This window comes from Panicum hallii, chromosome 7 (assembly GCF_002211085.1).
Source record: "Panicum hallii strain FIL2 chromosome 7, PHallii_v3.1, whole genome shotgun sequence".
Classification (NCBI taxonomy): domain Eukaryota; kingdom Viridiplantae; phylum Streptophyta; class Magnoliopsida; order Poales; family Poaceae; genus Panicum; species Panicum hallii.
In genome coordinates, this window is record NC_038048.1 from 34172892 (window position 1) to 34193188 (window position 20297).

Here is a 20297-nt window from a genome sequence, read left to right on the forward strand (position 1 = left end):
CACATTTGTTTGCTCCCTTTTTATCAACCAGTAATGACTTTGATTGATAGCTATGCGGATGTCGGATGCACTAGAGGGATGGATGGAGATGTGAATATGTGATCAACAATCAGGGTATTCAATCAAACAAACTTGGATGCAGGGTCCTGCCCGAAAAATCTTTGATTGGTTACAACGGATGAACTCAGTTATACACTAATTTCCTTCTTTGGATTGACAAGTTAGTGTCTGTAAAAATGAATCCGTTAGCGACGTTTTGCACGTCCCTAACTCTTTAAAATTATGACCCTTACTGTAAAAAGAATATCCTCTTCTGGCTTTCTAAATTAAATGAAGATGTCCGTATGTACTACAGTAGAAGTTTAACATCGAATATAACAAAGGCCTTCTTGAAATATGAACCTTTTATGTAAGTCCAGTAAAGACTCTCCCTGATGAACATCTTGCATTTCTTTAGGAACTACGTGCATAATTAGAAACATTTAGTGCTGATCCCTACATGTAATTGTAAACAAAATTTCCAAGGACGATTGTCTTGGGATCAAGCTAATGATATGATTTCTTGGGATCAAGCTAATGATGTGATTTGCAGCCTTGATCCCTTCTTGTTGTGGCCTAGGTACCATTTTGCGACTCCATGATCCAGTTTGTGCAGGTTGCAAAACCTCACACATTCTCATGGTGCTGCATGCAAATATGCAAACCTCTTGCTTTTTCCGCCCTCTCCTATCCCATAAGTGGCAAGCCCCCAACAGAGTTGCAACTTACCTTTCAGTTGCCGCATCACCCAGTAGTGTGGAGGTCAACATCTCCCCCCTCCGGTATCTCCTTTGACGATGCTTCAACCATATACACACCAACTTAATTAACTTGTTCGTCCAGCACCGTTCCCTTCTACCACTAAGAAAACCTAGCAAAGGGGAAGCAGTGTTTACTTTCTTGGCGTTGAGTGATTTCCATGCCACCTCTGGACACAGCCTTCAACAATTTAATTATTCAAGTTAAATTTAGCATTACGTATATCCTATACATCAGTCTCCTGAAACTGAAAATGAGATTTCAGTTGATGGTATGGTGAGAAAAAGTGTAAACAGAAGAGGTTAGTGACCAAGAGCCAGCTAGAGCCAGCTATGTGGGATTTCAGCAATATCTAGGGGTGTTTGGATTCAAGTGCTAAACGCTAGTTCTTCAAACAGGAGTGTTAAAGGGTGAGCTAAACTTTAGTCAAGATTTTAAAATTTTAGCAACGGTATGAGTGCTAATATATGTTAAAGTTTAGTATTCAACTTTAATCCATCCAAATAGGTGCTAATCGATTCTCAATCTTAGAGGGAGAGTATGCCAACCCGGCAGAGGGTGCAGGCGCGGGGTAGTGGAGCAAGGCTGGACACTAGCGATGGTAGGCATTGTGACGATCAATCATGTGGGGTGATGAAAAGTGAAGGGAGCTTGTCGATACCCGTGGTGAAGTTGCATTCATAAAGGAGGGGTAGCAGGAGAGGATCATGGATCCTACAACGTTCTCATGCCAGAGATGATGGTTGAGGATGGGGGTGGGGAGCACAGCAAACCCGAAGAGATATCATCAAAATGAGCAAACGTTGGAAGACAACGACGGAAGGATGATGTCGATTTCGAACCGATCGGACACTATTAATCCCTACCTAAGTTTTAGCATCACCCTTAACAAAACAGTGAAATATAAAATCAATTTCCATTGGGAGAGATGTATGTTCATTGGAGAACTCAAGCTTAGAGCGCATCAATTTGAAGCTCTCTTACTTGATTGAGATACTATGGAAGGTATTAATAGAAGGTACTACCAGCCCACTGGCGGACCATAGGGGAGGCTAAACTGGGCTCCGCCCTCCCTGCTCGAAACAAATTACCAGCCTAATAGTGAATGGCTTATGATATCCAATGCTTAAGGCTGGAAAAAAGAAGCTAGCTAGTAGTTAAGCCTATCAACGCACACACCAGGCTCCCTTCAATTTACTTCACGATCCGCCACTGCTAGCAGCTTTTAGAGGCATGTCAAAGCTCAAAAGGTGGTGATTCTTCATTTTTAATTCCTTTTGTGGTATAAGCAAGGTCGCTAGTATTTCAAATTTTGTTTGGTAAGTGGCACCTCTGATCCAGTCACTCGTCCTTCCGGCCGTTGCGCTGTGACAGCGCTTGGGATTTGCGCTCTGGCAGCAGCCCGGGACGCCGCGTATCACGACGGCACATGGCGTCATGTCCAATGTGCCGGTGTGCCAGAGGCGACGCTTGGGAGGCCGGGGCGCTCGTGCCGTCGCGGCATCATGGCCTAACCTCATCCCGCGCACAAGACGGCAAGAGCCCGCCTCCCCGTGGTTGGCTGTTTTGTCCTCTCCCGTGGAGGATCGTGGAGGCTGGAAATGGACTGGATACGTTTGATATTGAATTTAATAATATTTTTTTATCAAAGTTTAATTGAATACGGATATAAATTTGGATATTTTGAATACGAATGCAAAACGCATGCCTTGAATTCGGATTCGAATTCGGATATTTAATTGATATATAGGGTAACATTTAGCTTTTTTTATTGGTAGTTTTAGAATATAAAATTATTATATATGCAGAAACTAAAGTATGACAATATAATAAAGAGAGCTAGTCAAAAATAGCTTATTTATCAAAAATTATTTTAATTAATAAATACATAAAAATAAAATTAGAAATAAAAATATATTTTCAATAAATATATAAAAAATTATTAATATATAATAAACATGTATAAAAATAATTTCACCTAAATAAAATATGAATATTTACGAGTAAATTTAATCTTCTTATAACTTTGTTATAAAAATTAATAATATTAATTATTAAAAATAAATATTTTTTAAATAATTTTACTGAAAAGTGTTGGATATTGTCGAATACAGATGTAGAGAGAAAAATAATAAAAATCGAATTCAGATATATCCACTTTACTATCATATTAAATTCGATATAAATATAAATAATTTTATTAATATTTAAACGGATACGGACATCGATATTTCAAATATCCACATTCAATTTCCTACCTCGTGCACGGCGACGGCAGCGCGCGGGGCGGGCGTCCGTCAACTACAAGGGGAGCCGGGGATCAGCGGCAGCGGCACACGTCCCTGTCTCGCGCGTCGCCCGCCGCTCCGCGTGCGTCCAGGCTCCAGAGAGTTCAAGAGCCCAGGCGACCCCCTTCGGCGCGCAGCTGGCAGATGGCAGGGCCGGGCGGCGCAGCCTCCGCCCGGCGTGAGGGCGCCACCGCGCCAGGCAAGAACGGCGCACCACCGGCCGCCGCTGCACTCTCTGGTAACTCCCGCCTTGTTCCCCCCCCCCCCCCCCCCCCCTCTCTCTTGTCCAACCCTCCGGCGTGTGTTCGCTTAAACACAGCGGCTCTTGTCTCGCAGGCGCACTCAGGAGGCTGGCGCTCGCTCTGCTCGTGTTCTTCTCGGCGCTGCTGTACGGTCAGATTCAGCCGCCGCCGTCCAAGATCCCCGGCGCGCCGGGCGGGCCTCCGGTCACGGCGCCCAGGATGAGGCTCAGGGACGGCAGGCACCTGGCGTACCTGGAATCCGGCGTCCCCAAGGAGGAGGCCAAGTACAAGATCATCTTTGTCCATGGCTTCGACTGCTGCAGATACGACGTGCTGAATGTCTCCCAGGTGCAGATGCAGATACGAGCAGTGTCTTTTGTCATTAACCGATAAATTAAATTACTCTGAAAAGACTCGAGCTCCTTTGCCGCGGCAATCTCTTATTTCCAGCGCTTTGACTTTGTGATGATGAACTGTTGGAAATTGGTGCAGGGGCTGTTTCAGGATCTGGGAATCTACCTGCTGTCCTTCGACCGGCCCGGGTACGCCGAGAGCGACGCCCACCCGGCCCGGACGGAGAAGAGCATCGCCCTCGACATCGAGGAGCTGGCCGACAACCTCCAGCTGGGGCCCAAGTTCCATCTCATCGGCTTCTCCATGGGCGGCGAGATCATGTGGAGCTGCCTCAAATACATCCCGCACAGGCTCGCCGGTGTGGCGATCCTCGCCCCGGTCGGCAACTACTGGTGGTCCGGCTTCCCGCCGGAGGTGTTCGAGGAGGCCTGGTACGTGCAGTTCCCGCAGGACCGACGCGCGGTCTGGGTCGCCCACCACCTGCCGTGGCTGACGCACTGGTGGAACACGCAGAACCTGTTCCCCAGCTCCAGCGTCAAGGGCAAGAACCCCATCATCCTATCCAAGGAGGACCTGCCCCTGTCCCAGAAGTTCATCGACCGAACCTACAAGGCGAGACGACCACGACCAGCGCCGCGCACTTCGTTCACCTCGGACCCTGATCTCTGACTCCTCGAATCGTGCTCTGGTTCTTGCTTGCAGGAGCAGGTCCGGCAGCTGGGGGAGCACGACTCACTGCACCGCGACATGATGGTCGGGTTCGGGAAGTGGAGCTGGAGCCCCCTGGAGATGGAGAACCCGTTCGCCGGCGCCGGGGACGGCGAGGTGAAGGTGCACCTGTGGCACGGCGTCGAAGACCTCTTCGTGCCGGTCCAGCTGTCGCGGTACATCAGCAAGAGGCTCCCTTGGGTCATCTACCATGAGCTCCCGACGGCCGGCCACCTGTTCCCGGTCGCCGACGGGATGCCGGACGTTATCGTCAGGTCGCTGATACTCGGAGACGAGTGACCAGTTTTTTTTTATGAGTAATCAGTATTAGTGCTGCAGCTGCAGGACGACATGTACACGCCATTTGCATCATCTGCAGCTCGATCGCTCGCACAAAAAAATTATGGCATGGGTTGATAGCTTCGTCGGTAATAAAAATACGTAATGCAGAGATTAGCATAAGCTGTTCGTCTTCATGATGGGATTTCTTTATTGGTGTTATCTGATGGTTTGGATACGAGAGCCTTCGACGGATTAGCTTGGCAGTTGACAATACATTATTTGCAGTCAGTGTCCAATCAATAAGGATGCAGTAAACTATTTCAACGGGTTAAGAAGAACGTTGTGTGCTGCAGAATGTTTGACCTATGGCTTGATTGCGATGCCTAATGATTTTTTTTATTAGTGTAATTGTCCAATTAATGCTCAACAGCAAATTGACTCATTACTAGCGAGGAGGAACAGCGGGGAGCTAGTTTTTTACCTCCGACACCACCAAATAGGTAAGGAGAGCTGAATTCGGGAGCTTCTTCATGAAGCCGTTTGGCTCCGCCGTGTTTATTAGTAGGGCTCCAGCAGGAGCCACTTCCCAAAGAGAGGCCCTCAAAGTTTACTTGTGTGCCAACCAACCGTCATTGAACGAGAACGAGCTGAATACCCAACCGCTTTCGCATTTACGCCCTTGAATCAAATAAAATCAGTATCTGCCCATCTTGACACCTCAATTCCGAACGTATGTTCAGTCGCTTGGCGAGCACCAGCACTTGGCGGCTCCTCTCTCTGAAAATACAGGTAACATGCAGGCGTCTTCAGTTCTGCCACTAGTAAAGTCATGCAGCAACACCAACGCTGCGTCAATGTCTGCCGTCACCTTATCTTATTTTCTTCAGAGCTGTGGGGCAACGCGATCCTTTTTAGGCTGCCTGGTATCAGCAAAAGACAGGGATCCCAGTGGACACTCGTGCGTGGCCGGCAGAAAGCGGCGCGTTTAAGACGCCGGGGTCCGGGTGTGGGCTTGCCTCCGGTTACTGCAGTGAGATCCTCGCCTCCTGGCTCCCGCGTACTGAAACTTTTGCTCACCCGCCGCCGCTGCTCTTGCCCCAAGCAAACGCCGGTCTGCCAAAGCTGTGAAGTTGTCTCTGCCGGGCGGCCGTCTAGCTTACCCATGGCCTTGTCCGGCGAGAAGCGGCCTCCGGGGCCGGCCCCTGCCTCCGGCGGTACGTATTCTCTCCTCTCCTTTTTTCGTGTGTGTATCCTCCATGCTTGGGCGATTCAGTGGGCGTATCTGTTTCTGACTTGCTGAGTTACTGTGGTGTTGTTACTTGGAGTTTGGTTCCTTTCTTTGTCTTGATCCGTGATTTAGAGTAGCGTTTGCTTGTGCCCGTGGTAAGACTTGATCTTTGAACTGGTTTATTGATTGGTACTAACAAAGACGCTGCTCTGATCATTGGGTCCGGGAATAATCCAGTGCCTCGTTTCCTTTAGCTGGATGCAAGAATGAAGCCAGGAACTCGTTGCCTTTGCGTTTATTCCTTTTTTTCTAGAGAGCAGTAATTCTGGTTCTTGGTTCGATCTGACTTGTATACAAAGTTGATCAACTTTCTATGTTCTTAGTAACAGTTTGTATCCATCTTTGCCGTGTCGCCTCAACCAGTGGCGGACCGCGACAAAAAAGCAAGGGGGTCAAATTGCCAAAAACTGTTTATCGAGAGGCTAATAGCTGAATAAATATTAGATTTCTCATGACCCTTTGTTGATTGCTTCAGAACTTCCATCAGGGAAGGGGAGGCCGGAACCCAGTTTCGCCTCCACTGGGTTCCGTGCCTGGCCTCAACCACTCCAAAGCGCAATATACATGTTTGTATATACATGTTCTGTCAGTATGAGAAATTCTGTTGGGAAACAAAGACTTATATTCACTTCAATGCAACAAAAAAATGTTCTGTCAGTATGAGAAATTCTGTTGGGAAACAAAGACTTATATTCACTTCAATGCAACAAAAAAATCGTAAAAAAATTTATGAAAGTATCCCTGCTTCACTTCAATACATCACCTTAATGTTTAAAACAGGAGGAAGTATCTGGTTTTGTTTCTAGAAGGACAGATACAGTTACATTTTGTTTTTTAACATTATCTCAGTTGCAGATCATTCTAGAGGTTTTTATCAGTTTTCTGGGAATGTTTTGTGCAATAATTCGATTTTTTAAAAGAATTAGTATAAACTGATTATCCAAGAAAACCTGTTCAAAGTATAAATTCAAGATCTTGTATTGCTCGTGACACCTTTATCCACTATTCTTTTAACTTTTTAAAAAACTATTCTTTAATCTATGTAAGGACAGAATTGACTATCGACGCGCGTGCGCTGAAGCTGACAGTCCTTATTGTTTTCGAAACGAGGGACAACACTCCCCAGTTTCTTACTGAAACTAGACTTTTGAGTACAAGACTGACAGCTTAAGGCTTAAGCTGACATATTCTGCTATCAAAGTCAATTATCTTCTTCGTGTGTGAAAGGTTCATCGTATACTTAATTGTTATTTGGGACATCGATCTTTAGCAGCTGTGGACCATTGTTTGTCTTGAATCCTGATCGGACTTTACTAGTCTGCAGATGGTTTGGGACATTTTCAACTCAGGCTGTTTGCTAGGATATTTCAGAGACGTCTCTCCCTTTGTTTGACGCCTCATGAGGACCGCAGCAGGGGTTTGAGAATGGCAGCACTTTGTCGAGTAGCTAGCATTCTAGCAAGATGTAAAAGGCGTCTAGTTGAGATGCCGTGCACTTCGTACATGTTGAAAGCTTCCTTCCATCTCTGATCTAGGTCAAAATTGAACAACAGAGAAGTCCGATATGAACAGAACGCCTTAAAAAACCAACTGCAGAAATGTTCACACCCTTTCTTCAAAAAAAAAAAGAAATGTTTGGACTAGTGCGTACTTTCAGTCATGCTATGACACCGTATCAGTGTAACGAGCTAATTTGTGCTCATTTGACTCTTATAGGGACGGCGAGGAAGCTTATCCTAGCACTGTTTGTGTCCTTGTCGGCGCTGTTGTACAAGCAGATTCAGCCGCCGCTGCCGAAGATCCCCGGCTCGCCGGGCGGCCCTCCGGTCACGGCAACCAGAACAAGGCTCAGTGACGGCAGGTACCTGGCCTACCTGGAATCCGGCGTCCCGAAGGAGGCGGCCAAGTACAAGATCATCTTTGTCCATGGATTCGACTCCTGCAGATACGACGCGCTCCCAATTTCCACGGCATGTTTTGTCACCTGCTGATTTCTTCATCTGAATTCTGACAGACTGTCGAAGTGATGAGTGGCTACTGACTGACTGTTCCATGGACTGAAAACCGGTGCAGGAGCTGGCACAGGAGCTGGGCATCTACCTGCTGTCCTTCGACCGGCCCGGGTACGCCGAGAGCGACCCGCACCCGGCCCGGACGGAGAAGAGCTCGGCCCTCGACATCGCAGAGCTCGCCGACAACCTGCAGCTGGGCCCCAAGTTCTACCTCGCCGGCTTCTCCATGGGCGGCGAGATCATGTGGAGCTGCCTCAAGTACATCCCGCACAGGTAGCGTACCGCGTACCAATTGCAGGGTCCTCATTTTCTCCTTTATTTACCTGAAGAAGAATCGATTCGGCGAACCTGAACATTTCTGCATCCATCATGGCGCATGCAGGCTCTCCGGCGTGGCCATCCTCGGCCCCGTGGGCAACTACTGGTGGCCCGGGCTGCCGGCGAACGTGTCGCGGGACGCCTGGTACCAGCAGCTCCCGCAGGACCGGTGGGCGGTCTGGGTCGCCCACCACCTGCCGTGGCTGACCTACTGGTGGAACAGCCAGAAGCTCTTCCCGGCCTCCAGCGTCATCGCCTACAACCCCGCCCTCCTGTCCGAGGAGGACAAGCTGGTCATCCCAAAGTTCGCCCACAGATCCTACATGGTAAGAACCAGCGACACATGCCCATGGCGTTCATCTTCGTAACCAGCGGTTTGTTCACATGGGGAGCCGTGCCCGTGTGCGTTTGTTTGTGCAGCCGCAGATCCGGCAGCAGGGTGAGCACGAGTGCCTGCACCGGGACATGATGGTCGGGTTCGGGAGGTGGAGCTGGAGCCCGCTGCAGCTGGAGGACCCGTTCGCCGGCGGGCGGGGGAAGGTGCACCTGTGGCACGGCGCCGAGGACCTGATCGTGCCAGTCAGCCTGTCGAGGCACATCAGCGGGAAGCTGCCGTGGGTCGTGTACCACGAGCTCCCAACGTCGGGGCACCTCTTCCCGATCGCCGACGGGATGGCCGACGCCATCGCCAGGTCCCTGCTGCTCGGGGACGACGACGGTCCGCGACCGGCCTGGGGCCCTGCTCGTGTGCGCTGAATAAGGCCTCAATGTAAGAACTTCGTGAGAAACAACGTTGTTTCATTTTGGCGGCCGATTACGGCCCATAGAACGTTTTGATGTGCGCCGGCCGGGGCCTTTTCGCCTGCATGGTGGGATGGGCCCACGACGGTAGGACGCGGTGTGTGAGCCCAGCCCATCGCTGCTGATCCGTGCGGCGGCGCCCTAGTAGTTTCCTTGCCGGGCCGGCTCACGGGTCGCCGCAGCGTCGCAACGCCAACACCTCGTCGCCTGGCGTGGGCGTCCTCGAGCTCGACCGCGCGTACGAGTCGCGCCTTTGTCCGCAACCTGCCAAACGAAAGAAGGGCGGGGACACGACCCCCCATCTGCGCGTCACCCGAGCCGAGAGGGCATCTGAATGGTGCGACGCCGCCGAGGACCGCGGGTGTGGTCGCACAATCATCCTACGCGACGGGGGCACGGGGACACGCGACGCCAGCAGCGAATCAGCGTGGGGAAGAAAAGCAGACCGTGTTGTCGGCTCGATCGGAGGGAAGCGTGGCCGCGTCGCCGTCCATGGAAAGTGGGGGCGAGGATGACGCTGAGAACGTGAGGGGGGGGGGGGGGGGGGGTGGGGGCTGGGGCCTGGCTACTACCAATACACTGAATCACGAGACATGAACGCCATTAGAATTGCTGTAGACAGGAACCTTCGCACACATACAGTAGCACTGCTGGCGTTTCTTATGAGCTCTCGTAGCAATTTGCCAATGTTGTTTGCGCATGTCAAAGCTTTCCTTCTCTCTCTCTCTCTCTCTCTCTCTCTCTCTCTCTCTCTCTCTCTCATTCGAGTACTTGTTGTATCACTTACATACAGAAAATTGATAAACGGCCTTTCTGCTTCCAATATAACCCTGGTGTCGACTTCTATCAGAACACCTAGCCCTTGAAGTGGTAAGGTCACATTCACATTGATTTGGACTAGTTAAACTTAACTATTAGCCAACTATATCCATGATTTTAAACCGGCGGGATTCAACTTGAACCACCAATTTTGAGACTTTAATTTGAAAAAGAAAAATGAATATTCAGTGTCCGGAAACCTGGACAGCGAACACTGATGAAAAAAAGATCTGTAGCAGCATATGAAAGTGTGGACAGGGGGGAAGCTTCAAACTCTCAATACTAATCCCAAACTTCGAACAATTCGACTTCCAATAGCAAATTTGACCCAAAAAAATGGATTGCTGTAGGTGAACGTGGAGCGTTGGTCATCGTAATATGGGGGCCAAAATAAGATGAAGAGGGAGACCAAGCAGTGAAGATGGAGGGAGAAAATGTCTCGGTCACAAAGTTTTGATACCTAAGGTTGGAACAGATTAAAGAGAGAGGAATGCAGTGACAAGTTTGTGGCACACAGCTAGCACGGCGCGCGTCGCGTTGGGGGATGCTGTCCCCGTCGTTGACAGGTTCTCCATGGGCCGCGAAGGCCATGCGCGCGCAGATGTGCAAACGGTGGGATACACCCGCAACCAGAAGAAAGTACGCTGTGTGTGTGAGAGAGAGAGTTGACAGATGGAGGGATCATCAAAGGAGAAAATATCACAAAACCGAGAACTAGCAGGACGGTTGAGAATTTTCAGTGTAAACATGTTCTCGAAAACGCAGGATAGCTACGTTTCTTTGTATTGAGAAAAGAAATACTTATCTTGTGCAAACACTGCACGGTCTCCAAAGACCAATTGGGTGCCCAACCGGAGGCGAACTTCCCACCGGTCGCACGGAGCCGGGTGAGATTCTTGGCGTTTAAGGGTGGTGGACGCCCACCCAGACCCAGCTCGCCGCGAGCGCTCACTGTCCCCGCAAAAAATCAAATCCGCCGCGCCCATTGGCCCTGGTGCGTCCAGCCCGCCCCGCGCTGCCGCCAGCCTCAGAAACGCGCGCGACCAGGACTTCGGCGGGGCCCCGCTCGCCGGCTGCCCACATCAACGACTGCTACGACGTACAGCGCGCGCCACCGCGGCTCGATCGAGTAACCAGCAGGCCTCCGTCCACGTCGCGCGGCACGGAGAGCCACATGTAAGCCGCCGCGGCGGCAGGCCACGCTCCCCTCGCGGCCACCATCCGTAGGCGCGCCCCGCCCGCGCTGGCGACGCTCGATCGCGCGTCTTCCCCCTCGCCTCCCCGCGGCCTCTCCGATCCTAACTCCTAACGTGTCCACCTCGCCCCCCACCCGTCCGTCCCCCACCTCCTCGCCCTCTCTGATGATCTTTTTTCCTTTCCACGCCCCTCGCATTATATCGCCGTGCTAGAAGCCAGCCGCGAACCGGCGGTGCTGCTCCACTGCGTACGGATCGATCATATCGGGCCACCGTACCGCGGGGGGTTCTTGGTCAAGTGCGCCGCTGCTCGATCGAGATCGGCTGCATGGCGTCCTCCGGCGACGTCATCGAAGCGGTCCCGGAGGCTGTGGAGGTGGAGCAGCAGCCGGCCAAGGCATGCGACAGTGGGAGCGGTTTGCCAGCGGCGGCGACCACGACGGAAGGGAGCCGGCCGATGCTGCAGGAGGACCAGCATCACGACGACGACACGGTGCCCGACGCCGATCGCCACGAGGCGGTGGGGCCTCCCGAGCAGGCGGCCGCGGAGGTGCCGGCGCCGGAGGAGGAGCCAGCGGCTGAGCCGCAGCAGGAGCCGCCGGTGGCGGCGGAGGAGGAGGTGGAGCCCGAGGCGGCGGCAGCGGCGGCCGCGGATGATCAGGAGATGAGCACGCGGGAGAGGCTGAAGCGGCACAGGCGGGAGATGGCCGGGAGGGTGTGGGTGCCCGAGATGTGGGGGCAGGAGAAGCTGCTCAAGGACTGGGTGGACTGCGCCGTCTTCGACCGCCCTCTGGTGCCGACGGGCCTGCTCACGGCCCGCCGGGCGCTCATCGCCGAGTGCTGCACTACGCGCCGCCCGGACCGGACGTCGCCGGCCTCCTCCGCCGGATCCAGCCCGCTGCGGGTGCCGAACGGCTGCTCCTGATCGAGTGACGATCCTCCTCCCTACCTTCCATTAGCTAGCGTGGATCAATAACCTTCTCTTTTCTTTTCTTTTTATTAGCTCAATAAGAGATCCTTCTTGTTTCTTGCGTTCTGAGAAGGTCTAGTCGTCTCTCGTTATAATTTCTGATCACCATGTAAATTACAAAACAAATTTGATTAGCTTACCAACACCGCTATAACTATCTGTTTAAAGTGATCGATGAATGCATAGTTCTGTTTGTTGCTTGTTTGACATTGTTTTTGACTTTTTTTTTATGCAGCGGCCATTGCTAACGGTTACTATCGTATGTACGCATGCGGCTTTGTTAGTTCATCGCGTTGATTGATTGGGCAGTACACACACTGTGTGCTAGCTGATCGAGTACGGCTAGCTAGTGAGGAAAAAAAATATCTATAGCCGTTAATGAGTCATCCGATCGGATTGCAGGTTAGGTTTAGATCGCCATCTTGGATTTAATTGTGCATGTTAGTAGTTGCAGGTACTCAGGTGAACACTTCTTGGAGTAGTAATGCAAGACGTGGTTTCTTGCCGTTCTTTCGTTTCCTCTCTCTACTGCAGAGATGAACATATTCTTGCCTTTTGCCTCTTTGTTTGTTGCTGTTCATTGTGCATTTGTCTTTTCAAGGAGAACGTGACCAAGCTGGGTACTTGCATATACCTTTGCTTCGAAAAGTTTTTAAGAATTGTCGATGTGATATTGCCGTTCATTCGCATTGAAGTTCAAGCTAGCTACTGCAGGAATCTTTGCTGACGGGGATATGTGGGTGCTGTGTTTCCAGAAGATCATGCGTGCATGGTCGATTCAATGTGATCGTGGACCAAGGTGTGCCACCAAATCCTGTCCACCACTGTACGTCTTTCAGAAGGTGGAAAGAAGCCATGACATCTCCTTTGTTCCAAATTAGTAAGAGTAACATGCTCTTTAGGTTATAAGCAGCCGGTAGTCTCTTAACTCTATAACTCCCATCCAGAGAGTAAAAACAAACAAAGTGCATAGTCTGTGAACATACTGATAGTAGAATTATCGACCATCAATATATGAGTCCACGGTAACAATAACATGTAGGATGTGAAAAGGAACCCTGATATATACCAGGAAGAAGATTCTCCAGTATTTTTTGTAACTTTCTAAATGACCATAGATGTCTGAAACATATCATTTTAGAACAAAAAGCAAGATAGCTAGCATCTAACTGTAACTAATTTTTATCCACATTAATCCTCACGAGACGTGCTAGGAAAAATGCTAGAAATAAACTCTTAAAATGCAGAAAGATTCTGCCATTAATTCGGTATATACCCTATCACCATTAACAAGTAACACTCATTGGATCTACCATTTTCTAAAAAATTACAATTTTTTCCATTATGATCCCAAAATTTCAGTCTAGATTACCTATCTGTGCTATTATGAAAGATCACCTAAAGTAACTCCTAATACAAATTTGCATCTAATAATTACCTAAGATTTTTTTAAAATAAACCTATAAAACTGCACTAAATTACACAGATATGCATCATAAAAAACAAAATCTAGAGTGGATTGAAACAAGAGCTAAGATAGCTCAAGCAAAGTTTTCAACTAATTGAACATATGTTAAACACAAATGGAGAAATATGAATGGGGATGAAAGTACATGTAGAGTAATTACATAGTACCTATATAGTGTTGGGTTAGGATATAAACAAATGAGGGAGATCAAAGATATATATAGACAATTTTAATTAGATTAGGTAAATATGTCCTTGCGTTGCTACGGACAAAGACTATACAAGTATCGGGTATGTATAGTTGCATTTGCGTTAATTTATAGGGGTTTACATGATCGAATCTTGGATGGAGGGCTGGTCCGACTTGCATACAGGATGGACCAAGGCCCACTATATCGATGATAGAAGTTGGACCAAACTAAAAATTAAGATGAAAATATTACGTGTTTTAGAAATAGGTAAAGATAAAGATATATGTCTCCAAATCCATCATCCACTAATTTGTAATGCTATATCTCTTTTATAATACATATGTCTCTTGAAATTGGAAGCCCATACAGGAGCCCCGGATTTACATACAATATATTGAGTAACTAGGGGTGCAACTATAGCGAAAAGACCCTATATATATTTTGGAAACAGTGAAATTCATCAACAACGCACTTTGAAGCTTTTTAAAAAAATGAGACCTGGCATATCCTTAACTCATGTCTTGAAATACTTTGTCGCAAAAGGCTGAGGTTCATACTACCCATTATCTATTCAGTTTCCCATTTGGGGGTTTTGAGGTTGAGGTTCAAAAGGTGGATATATTTTTCTACATTGCCCCAAGTATTGGAGGACGCCATTTTGATTCAGTTCCCTATTTCATCGCAGAGATGAAAAATATTATAATTTATCAAATTATGCGCTATTTCTTTGTTTGTTTTCCTTTTGAAAACAGGGAGATGATGGGGATTGGTATCGCGCCCGCCGCGTGGGGGGTGGGGGGGGGGGATAATTTGCTGTGCCAACAAGCAGAGGTGATTGGCTGATCGCCACTTGGTAACAGGTCCGACGTGGTGCCGTGGCAGGCAGCCAGCCGGATGCGGACCAGCCCATCTTTTCTCCTCCGATCCAACGGGCCGACTCCGCAAGCCGCACAGGATAGGTATAGGATGAAAACGGTTGGAAACATCGACCAAAGGTTCCATCACTTTCACTTTTATATTTTTCCATCGAAAATGAAAATGATGCGATATTATTGAAAATAAAAATGGTATCAGTATTAGGTAATTTTGGAAATGAAAATATACGAACAATAATGCATCGGTAACAATTGAGATACATCGAAATGATATTTTAGAAAATGATAAATATATCAAACCATGCAGCACAACACTAACCATATAACTTAACATATTTCATACACAAGTACTGATGGTTAAGATATTAATCCAAGTATCCATCCATCCATGACATGTATCTCATTTCATAGTACTAATAATTTAGATATTAATCATACCATCTACGAAACTATCCATGGTTCTATAAATTCAGGTCGCTAGATTATATTTAGGGTTAGAATAAATGAGCCATGACACTCTAAAAATATAGATAGTGGGGTTTGCTGGTATTTTACGTGAATACGATATTTTTATCAGTAAAATATGGTAGAATACCGTAAAAATACGATATTTCTCGAAAACGATCGGAAGACACTTAAATCATTTTCGTTTTCACTTGCATATTTTTTTAACTATTTTATTTTTTATTTTTCATTTTTTGATAATTTTTTATTTTTATTTAGCCTATAAAATCTCGAAAATGATTCTCGAGAATCGGAAATTTCCATTTCCATTATCATCCCTAGATAGATAGGGGCAGTGAGCTCCAGGTCCAACTTCACGGGTCCAGACTCTTTGCGGCGGCGGCACTGCGGCAGGGTGTGGCCGTGCTCCGGTGGCCCCAGGTGGGTGCGCCACGGTTAAAGCCGAGAACCACACCGCCCTCCTCGCCGGAGCGTTTTCCACCACTATCCGTATCCCAATCCCCCGTGACCGCTCCATTTCTGACCGAGACGCACCCATCCCTCGCTCCCCTCGTCGTCTCGACTGCCCCGGAGACAGTCCCATCCCAGCGCCCGCGCACCCGCGAGGTCAGCTCGCTCTCCTCTCCTCTCCTCTTATCGTCATCCATCTCTTATCCGATAACAATGCACCGCCTGCGGGGAACGGGAAGGAGGTTTTCCGGGCGAAGCGCCGGCGCCGCGCTGAATTTCTGGGCCAATGATTCTCGCGTTATCCATTTGCGTCTTTCAGTTAGGGAAGGAAGGACCTGACTCTTAACTCCTGAAGCGCCGCAGGTTTCGTGTTCCTGAATGCGTGCGCTTAGCTCTCTGCTGGCTTTGTTGAAACAATGTGAGCTTCCCTATAGTTTGAGTCCAAGTAGGTGGTTCGTGGGCATTCAGAGTAATCTTCAGAATGCATGCATTCTCCATCATCGCCCTCAACGGTGGATACCGGATAGTACCAATGTAGTCGGTCAGTTGTCCTGAATTGTTTTCTTGTGGTCTGTAGTGACCTCCACCCAAACCATCATCAAGGGGGAAATGGTCCGTTTCCATGCTTTCACCATCTCTTCTGTATGTCGGTATGCTTAACACACACAATGGGGGCGTCGATGTGGTCGGCACTCATCTTCATTTCTGGAGTTGCCTGATAACATTAAGAGTCAGTTAATCGAGGAACCTGACCTTCATAAAATAATTAATCCCCATGACTAGCAGTAGCGTCACCTAGAAGGTTACAAGGTACCAGCGCACCTTAATACCTTACCCTCGTAGTCTTTTTTTTTTGACCATTTTAGTCTTTGTTTTCCATCACACGCAGAAGTGGTGACTGTAATGTGGGGGAAAACTTGCTATGCTGCAGATTCCTATGGATGCAATATGTGCCGTGATAGTTGACTTGCTTACTCCTATTGCTATTGCTTATGCAAGCATTCTAGCTAGTAGTATTAGGCAGCCTTTTTAAAGTTCCATCTCACTCCAAAGTATCTTGAGATTATCGCGATTGGGTCATGGGAGTTCAGTGGGGATGACAACGATCCACATTGAGCCTTTCCCGCAGAAGTGGAAAGCTTGTTCCTTACGGTGGTTCTGAATCATGATGTGTCATGCGTGCACTTCTGATATCCACATCCATAACCAAAATAGAACATTTGGTAAACGTTATTGGTTGGAGCTTGCATACTCTTATTGCCTCATTGGTGTTGCTTATGCCAGAAGGATTTACTATTATTAGTCTGTCTTTTAAGGTTCTATTTTACTCCAAGGTACCTTTAGACTATTAGGATGGGGTCATGGGAATTCAAGTGGGGGTGACAAGGATCCACATAGAGCGCGGCTTTCCTGCGGAAATGGAAAAGCTTCTTCATTACTATGGTCCTGATGAATCATGATATGTGCCATGCACTTCTAATATCCACATCCATATCCAAATTAGAACAGCTGGTTAACGCCATTGGTTGGAACTTGAATCCTTTTCTTGATCAGGTGATTGACTGTGATACCACTATTTGTACTTTAAGGAAGTATAGGCCACAGATTTAGCTCATTGTTAGAAAGGCAAATCTGGTCTCCAACCACATCCTGCAGCTCCAAAACTTCCAGTGTCCACTTTTTATTGCTTATTTAATTTTACAAACATTGCTTTTAGCCATCATCAAAGTAGCCAGGGGATCGGGCATGGACAAGCCGTTCTCTCAGGAAAGATAGTTTTTGACAGACCTTCCAGAAAGGCTTTCTTCTCTTTTGTAGTGCTAACCGCTAACATTGCTAGAACCCACACAAGCAGATGCTATGCTTAATTCAGTAGCGCACTAGCGCTTGCCTTGAGCTGTACGAGTTAGCTAGAAGTACCTATTTGGTTGCTTAGCCGCACTGTATAGCTAACCAATTCAGCACCACATATGTATTACCAGAAATATTTATGTTGGCTAGTTGCTTAGAAGTCAGAACTTCACACTGTTTCGATTCATAGGATACTTTGTGGTCTGTAATTTTGCTGCTACCCATCCAGTTTTTCAGCTATTGCCTAGAAATAAACAATGAACAGTCTTAACGAAAAATGTACTCAGACATTCAGACAACGTTCGCGAAAAGAAACAATGAAACACGCGGGAAATTTTCTGGTAGTGAACGTGTTATATTTCTAGTTCTTTTTCTCAAAAGAAAACTGGAAGCTCAGTTCTGCTTGAAAGTTCATGTATTGCGAGTTCCCTTTCAAGAAAGAAAAAAGAAAGAAGATTCAGGTATTAGAATTTTTTACCTGACTTCAGTTCCCTGACTTGCACAGTTCTCTGAGATTCTCCAACTTCCATATGCATGCTGGATGTAATGTTCACCTCCTTTTCTGATTACGAAATTTACAGGTCCCAGACACCCAAAGATGGCAACTTTCACATCTCCGGTTCTCTGCAACTTCATGGCCATCGCACAGAACAACACGCTTCTGCTGAACAACTGCACAAAACGGCCCCTGCACCTGAGCTTCCCCAGGAGCACGCCGGCATTGCCGCGCTTCAGAGCGAGGCAAGACGTCCGCGCCGCCGCCGTCTACAAGGTGAAGCTCATCGGGCCGGAGGGGCAGGAGAGCGTGGTCGACGTGCCGGAGGACAGCTACATCCTGGACGCGGCCGAGGACGCCGGGCTCGACCTGCCCTACTCCTGCCGCGCCGGCGCCTGCTCCACGTGCGCCGGCAAGGTCCTGGAGGGCTCCGTCGACCAGTCGGACCAGTCGTTCCTCGACGACGCGCAGGTCGGCGCCGGGTACGCGCTCACCTGCGTCGCGTACCCGACCTCCGACTGCGTCATCCAGACGCACCGGGAGGCCGACCTGTACTAGTAGCACTGGTGTCACTTCGACAGCTCCATTCAGATTCGATCTTGAGTTCTCGATCTTGACATTGCGATTCGCATCTGTACTGGTCGTTGCATAGTTGCATCTTAGCTAGACTCCTTAATCAAAATCCTCCACGTAATTTCGGCACGAGCAAAGTGTAGGTTCTTGCCTGATGAGTGATATCTCCCCGTGTCTATTCTCTCTGGAGTCTGGATAACTCGGAATCTGCCAAGGCTGCTGTCTCGGATCGACGGCAGCCGGGCATCAGTTTTTCACGGCCGTTCCGGCGACGTCCACGGCGAAGAAACAGGCGGAGCTTTCAGGAACGTCGGCGCCGCGGCGACGCAGGCGGCAGGCGTTCACGTCGCCGAAAGGCCGGCCGGCCGGCGGGCCGAGGGCGCAATAATTCGGATGCTCTGGGATGCTAGTCGACAGGAACGGGAGGACGTGTCACATGGATACTGAAAAAAATAAAATAAAAAGGGCTCCTGCGATCTTGACAAATTGGGGAGATGCCGGTTGCTGCTGGAGCCAATTCCTTTTCTTCTTTTTTTTTTGAAAAGAGCTGTTGGAATGGAGACACGAGGATTCGCGCTTTTTGCCCTTCTGGACTCCGAATTTCGTTGCGATCTCTTCCTGGCTGGTATTTGTTGGTTGGTCGACGAGAAAGAAGTGGCGCCGGGATCCACAGAGGACGCATGTCCGCGTGTCCGAGTGCATTCCCTGAACCACACGTCCGATCAGCGTTAGGTGCGGCGAGCGACCGTCTGTCCGACCGGCGGCACCCAAACCCAAAAGATGATGAACTGGCTCGAAGGGCGATTTTGTAGCGTCGCGGTGCCGAATCGGCAAATGCGAAATGGGGGTGATGATTCAGGTGTCGTCCACTTGTAAACCTTTACCAGATCGCTCGGCCCCACGGGTCTCGTTAAGACGGGGTGCTCGTTCGGACTTCGGAGCACGGGCACTGTAGAAAGCCAACCATACGCCACATGCTCGTTACTATTTGAGCAGTAAGGGCTGTTTGGAGTGCCGGCTAACCCGTCACAGTGTACCTAACTTGTGACGCTCAAAACGGCCGCCACACTTACACTCCAAACAGCCCTTTACTTTATCTCCTCAAACTGCCGTTTCTATGAACAATTTGGTCCCTGATTTGACCGGTTTATTAGGTCTGCAAGCTCAATTCCTGTTCGGTCAGTTTGAAATCTGGGTGTGCCAAACTGCCAGTGCCGGAGTTCTCTGTGCGCGAACAATGGCGGAACAGTAGGAGGCGGCGGCGGCGAGATAGGGAGCTGGAGTTTGTCCAGGCCCCACGTGAAGCCGGATGGGAGTCTGACGCGCGCACAGCGCGGCCGGGCGCGGGCCCGGTCCACGTGCCGCCCCGTCGGAGCGGCGTCACGCGCGGGTCGCTCGCGGCCGCAGGGACACCGGACACCCACCCGACCCGAGTCGCGCCGATCGCCACCGCCCCATCATCCCCCGCACCGACGCGACGCCTGCCCGCCCGCCCGCCCGCTGCCATGCCCTGCCCTGCCTCTGCCTCCCCGCGTCGTGGTCCATCCCGCCCCGCCCCGTCTCAGAGCGAGCTTAGATTCCGGCTGCGGGCCAGGCGCGGGGCCGGCGGGGCCGCCGCCGCCGGGACCCTTCCGGGCGAGACAGACCATCCGGAGACCGCCCCGACGGCCGTCACTCAGGGACGGGGTACGCCTCGCGTTTGACTTTGCGTGAACGTAACCGCCTGCCGGCTGCCGCGTTGATGCCACCCGCACAGCGCAGCAGCAAGGCTCGCGCCGGCGCCGGCCGCGCCCCGTTCGAGGAAACCGGGACGCCGACGCGCAGCAACCGCCGGATCCTGCACGCCGGAAAGG

The 20297-nt window shown here is 49.6% G+C and overlaps 3 protein-coding genes across 4 annotated transcripts; all 3 read left to right on the plus strand.

The window, feature by feature from the left end:
* The first annotated feature begins 3139 nt into the window (after positions 1–3139).
* Positions 3140–9124, plus strand: LOC112901145. The gene is made up of 8 exons (XM_025969992.1): positions 3140–3324; positions 3423–3676; positions 3821–4294; positions 4385–4606; positions 7778–7939; positions 8034–8245; positions 8355–8616; positions 8711–9124. The coding sequence occupies exons 1-8, from the start codon at positions 3231–3233 to the stop codon at positions 9044–9046; spliced, it is 2016 nt and encodes a 671-aa protein (XP_025825777.1). The 5' UTR covers positions 3140–3230; the 3' UTR covers positions 9047–9124.
* A 2091-nt stretch (positions 9125–11215) lies between these two features.
* Positions 11216–12243, plus strand: LOC112900111 (cytochrome c1-like). Its single transcript, XM_025968853.1, has one exon. It carries the CDS (start codon positions 11435–11437, stop codon positions 12029–12031), a length of 597 nt encoding a protein of 198 aa, XP_025824638.1. The 5' UTR covers positions 11216–11434; the 3' UTR covers positions 12032–12243.
* Positions 12244–15439: 3196 nt separating this feature from the next.
* LOC112898857 (ferredoxin-1-like) lies at positions 15440–18581 on the plus strand. Of its 2 annotated transcripts, none has more exons than XM_025967162.1 (2): positions 15440–15680; positions 17957–18581. In XM_025967162.1, the coding sequence occupies exon 2, from the start codon at positions 17974–17976 to the stop codon at positions 18427–18429; it is 456 nt and encodes a 151-aa protein (XP_025822947.1). In that variant the 5' UTR covers positions 15440–15680; positions 17957–17973; the 3' UTR covers positions 18430–18581. The 2 variants fall into 2 exon arrangements, with proteins under 2 accessions (XP_025822947.1, XP_025822946.1); XM_025967161.1 differs by lacking the exon at positions 15440–15680 and adding an exon at positions 15695–17836.
* The last annotated feature ends 1716 nt before the right edge of the window (positions 18582–20297 follow it).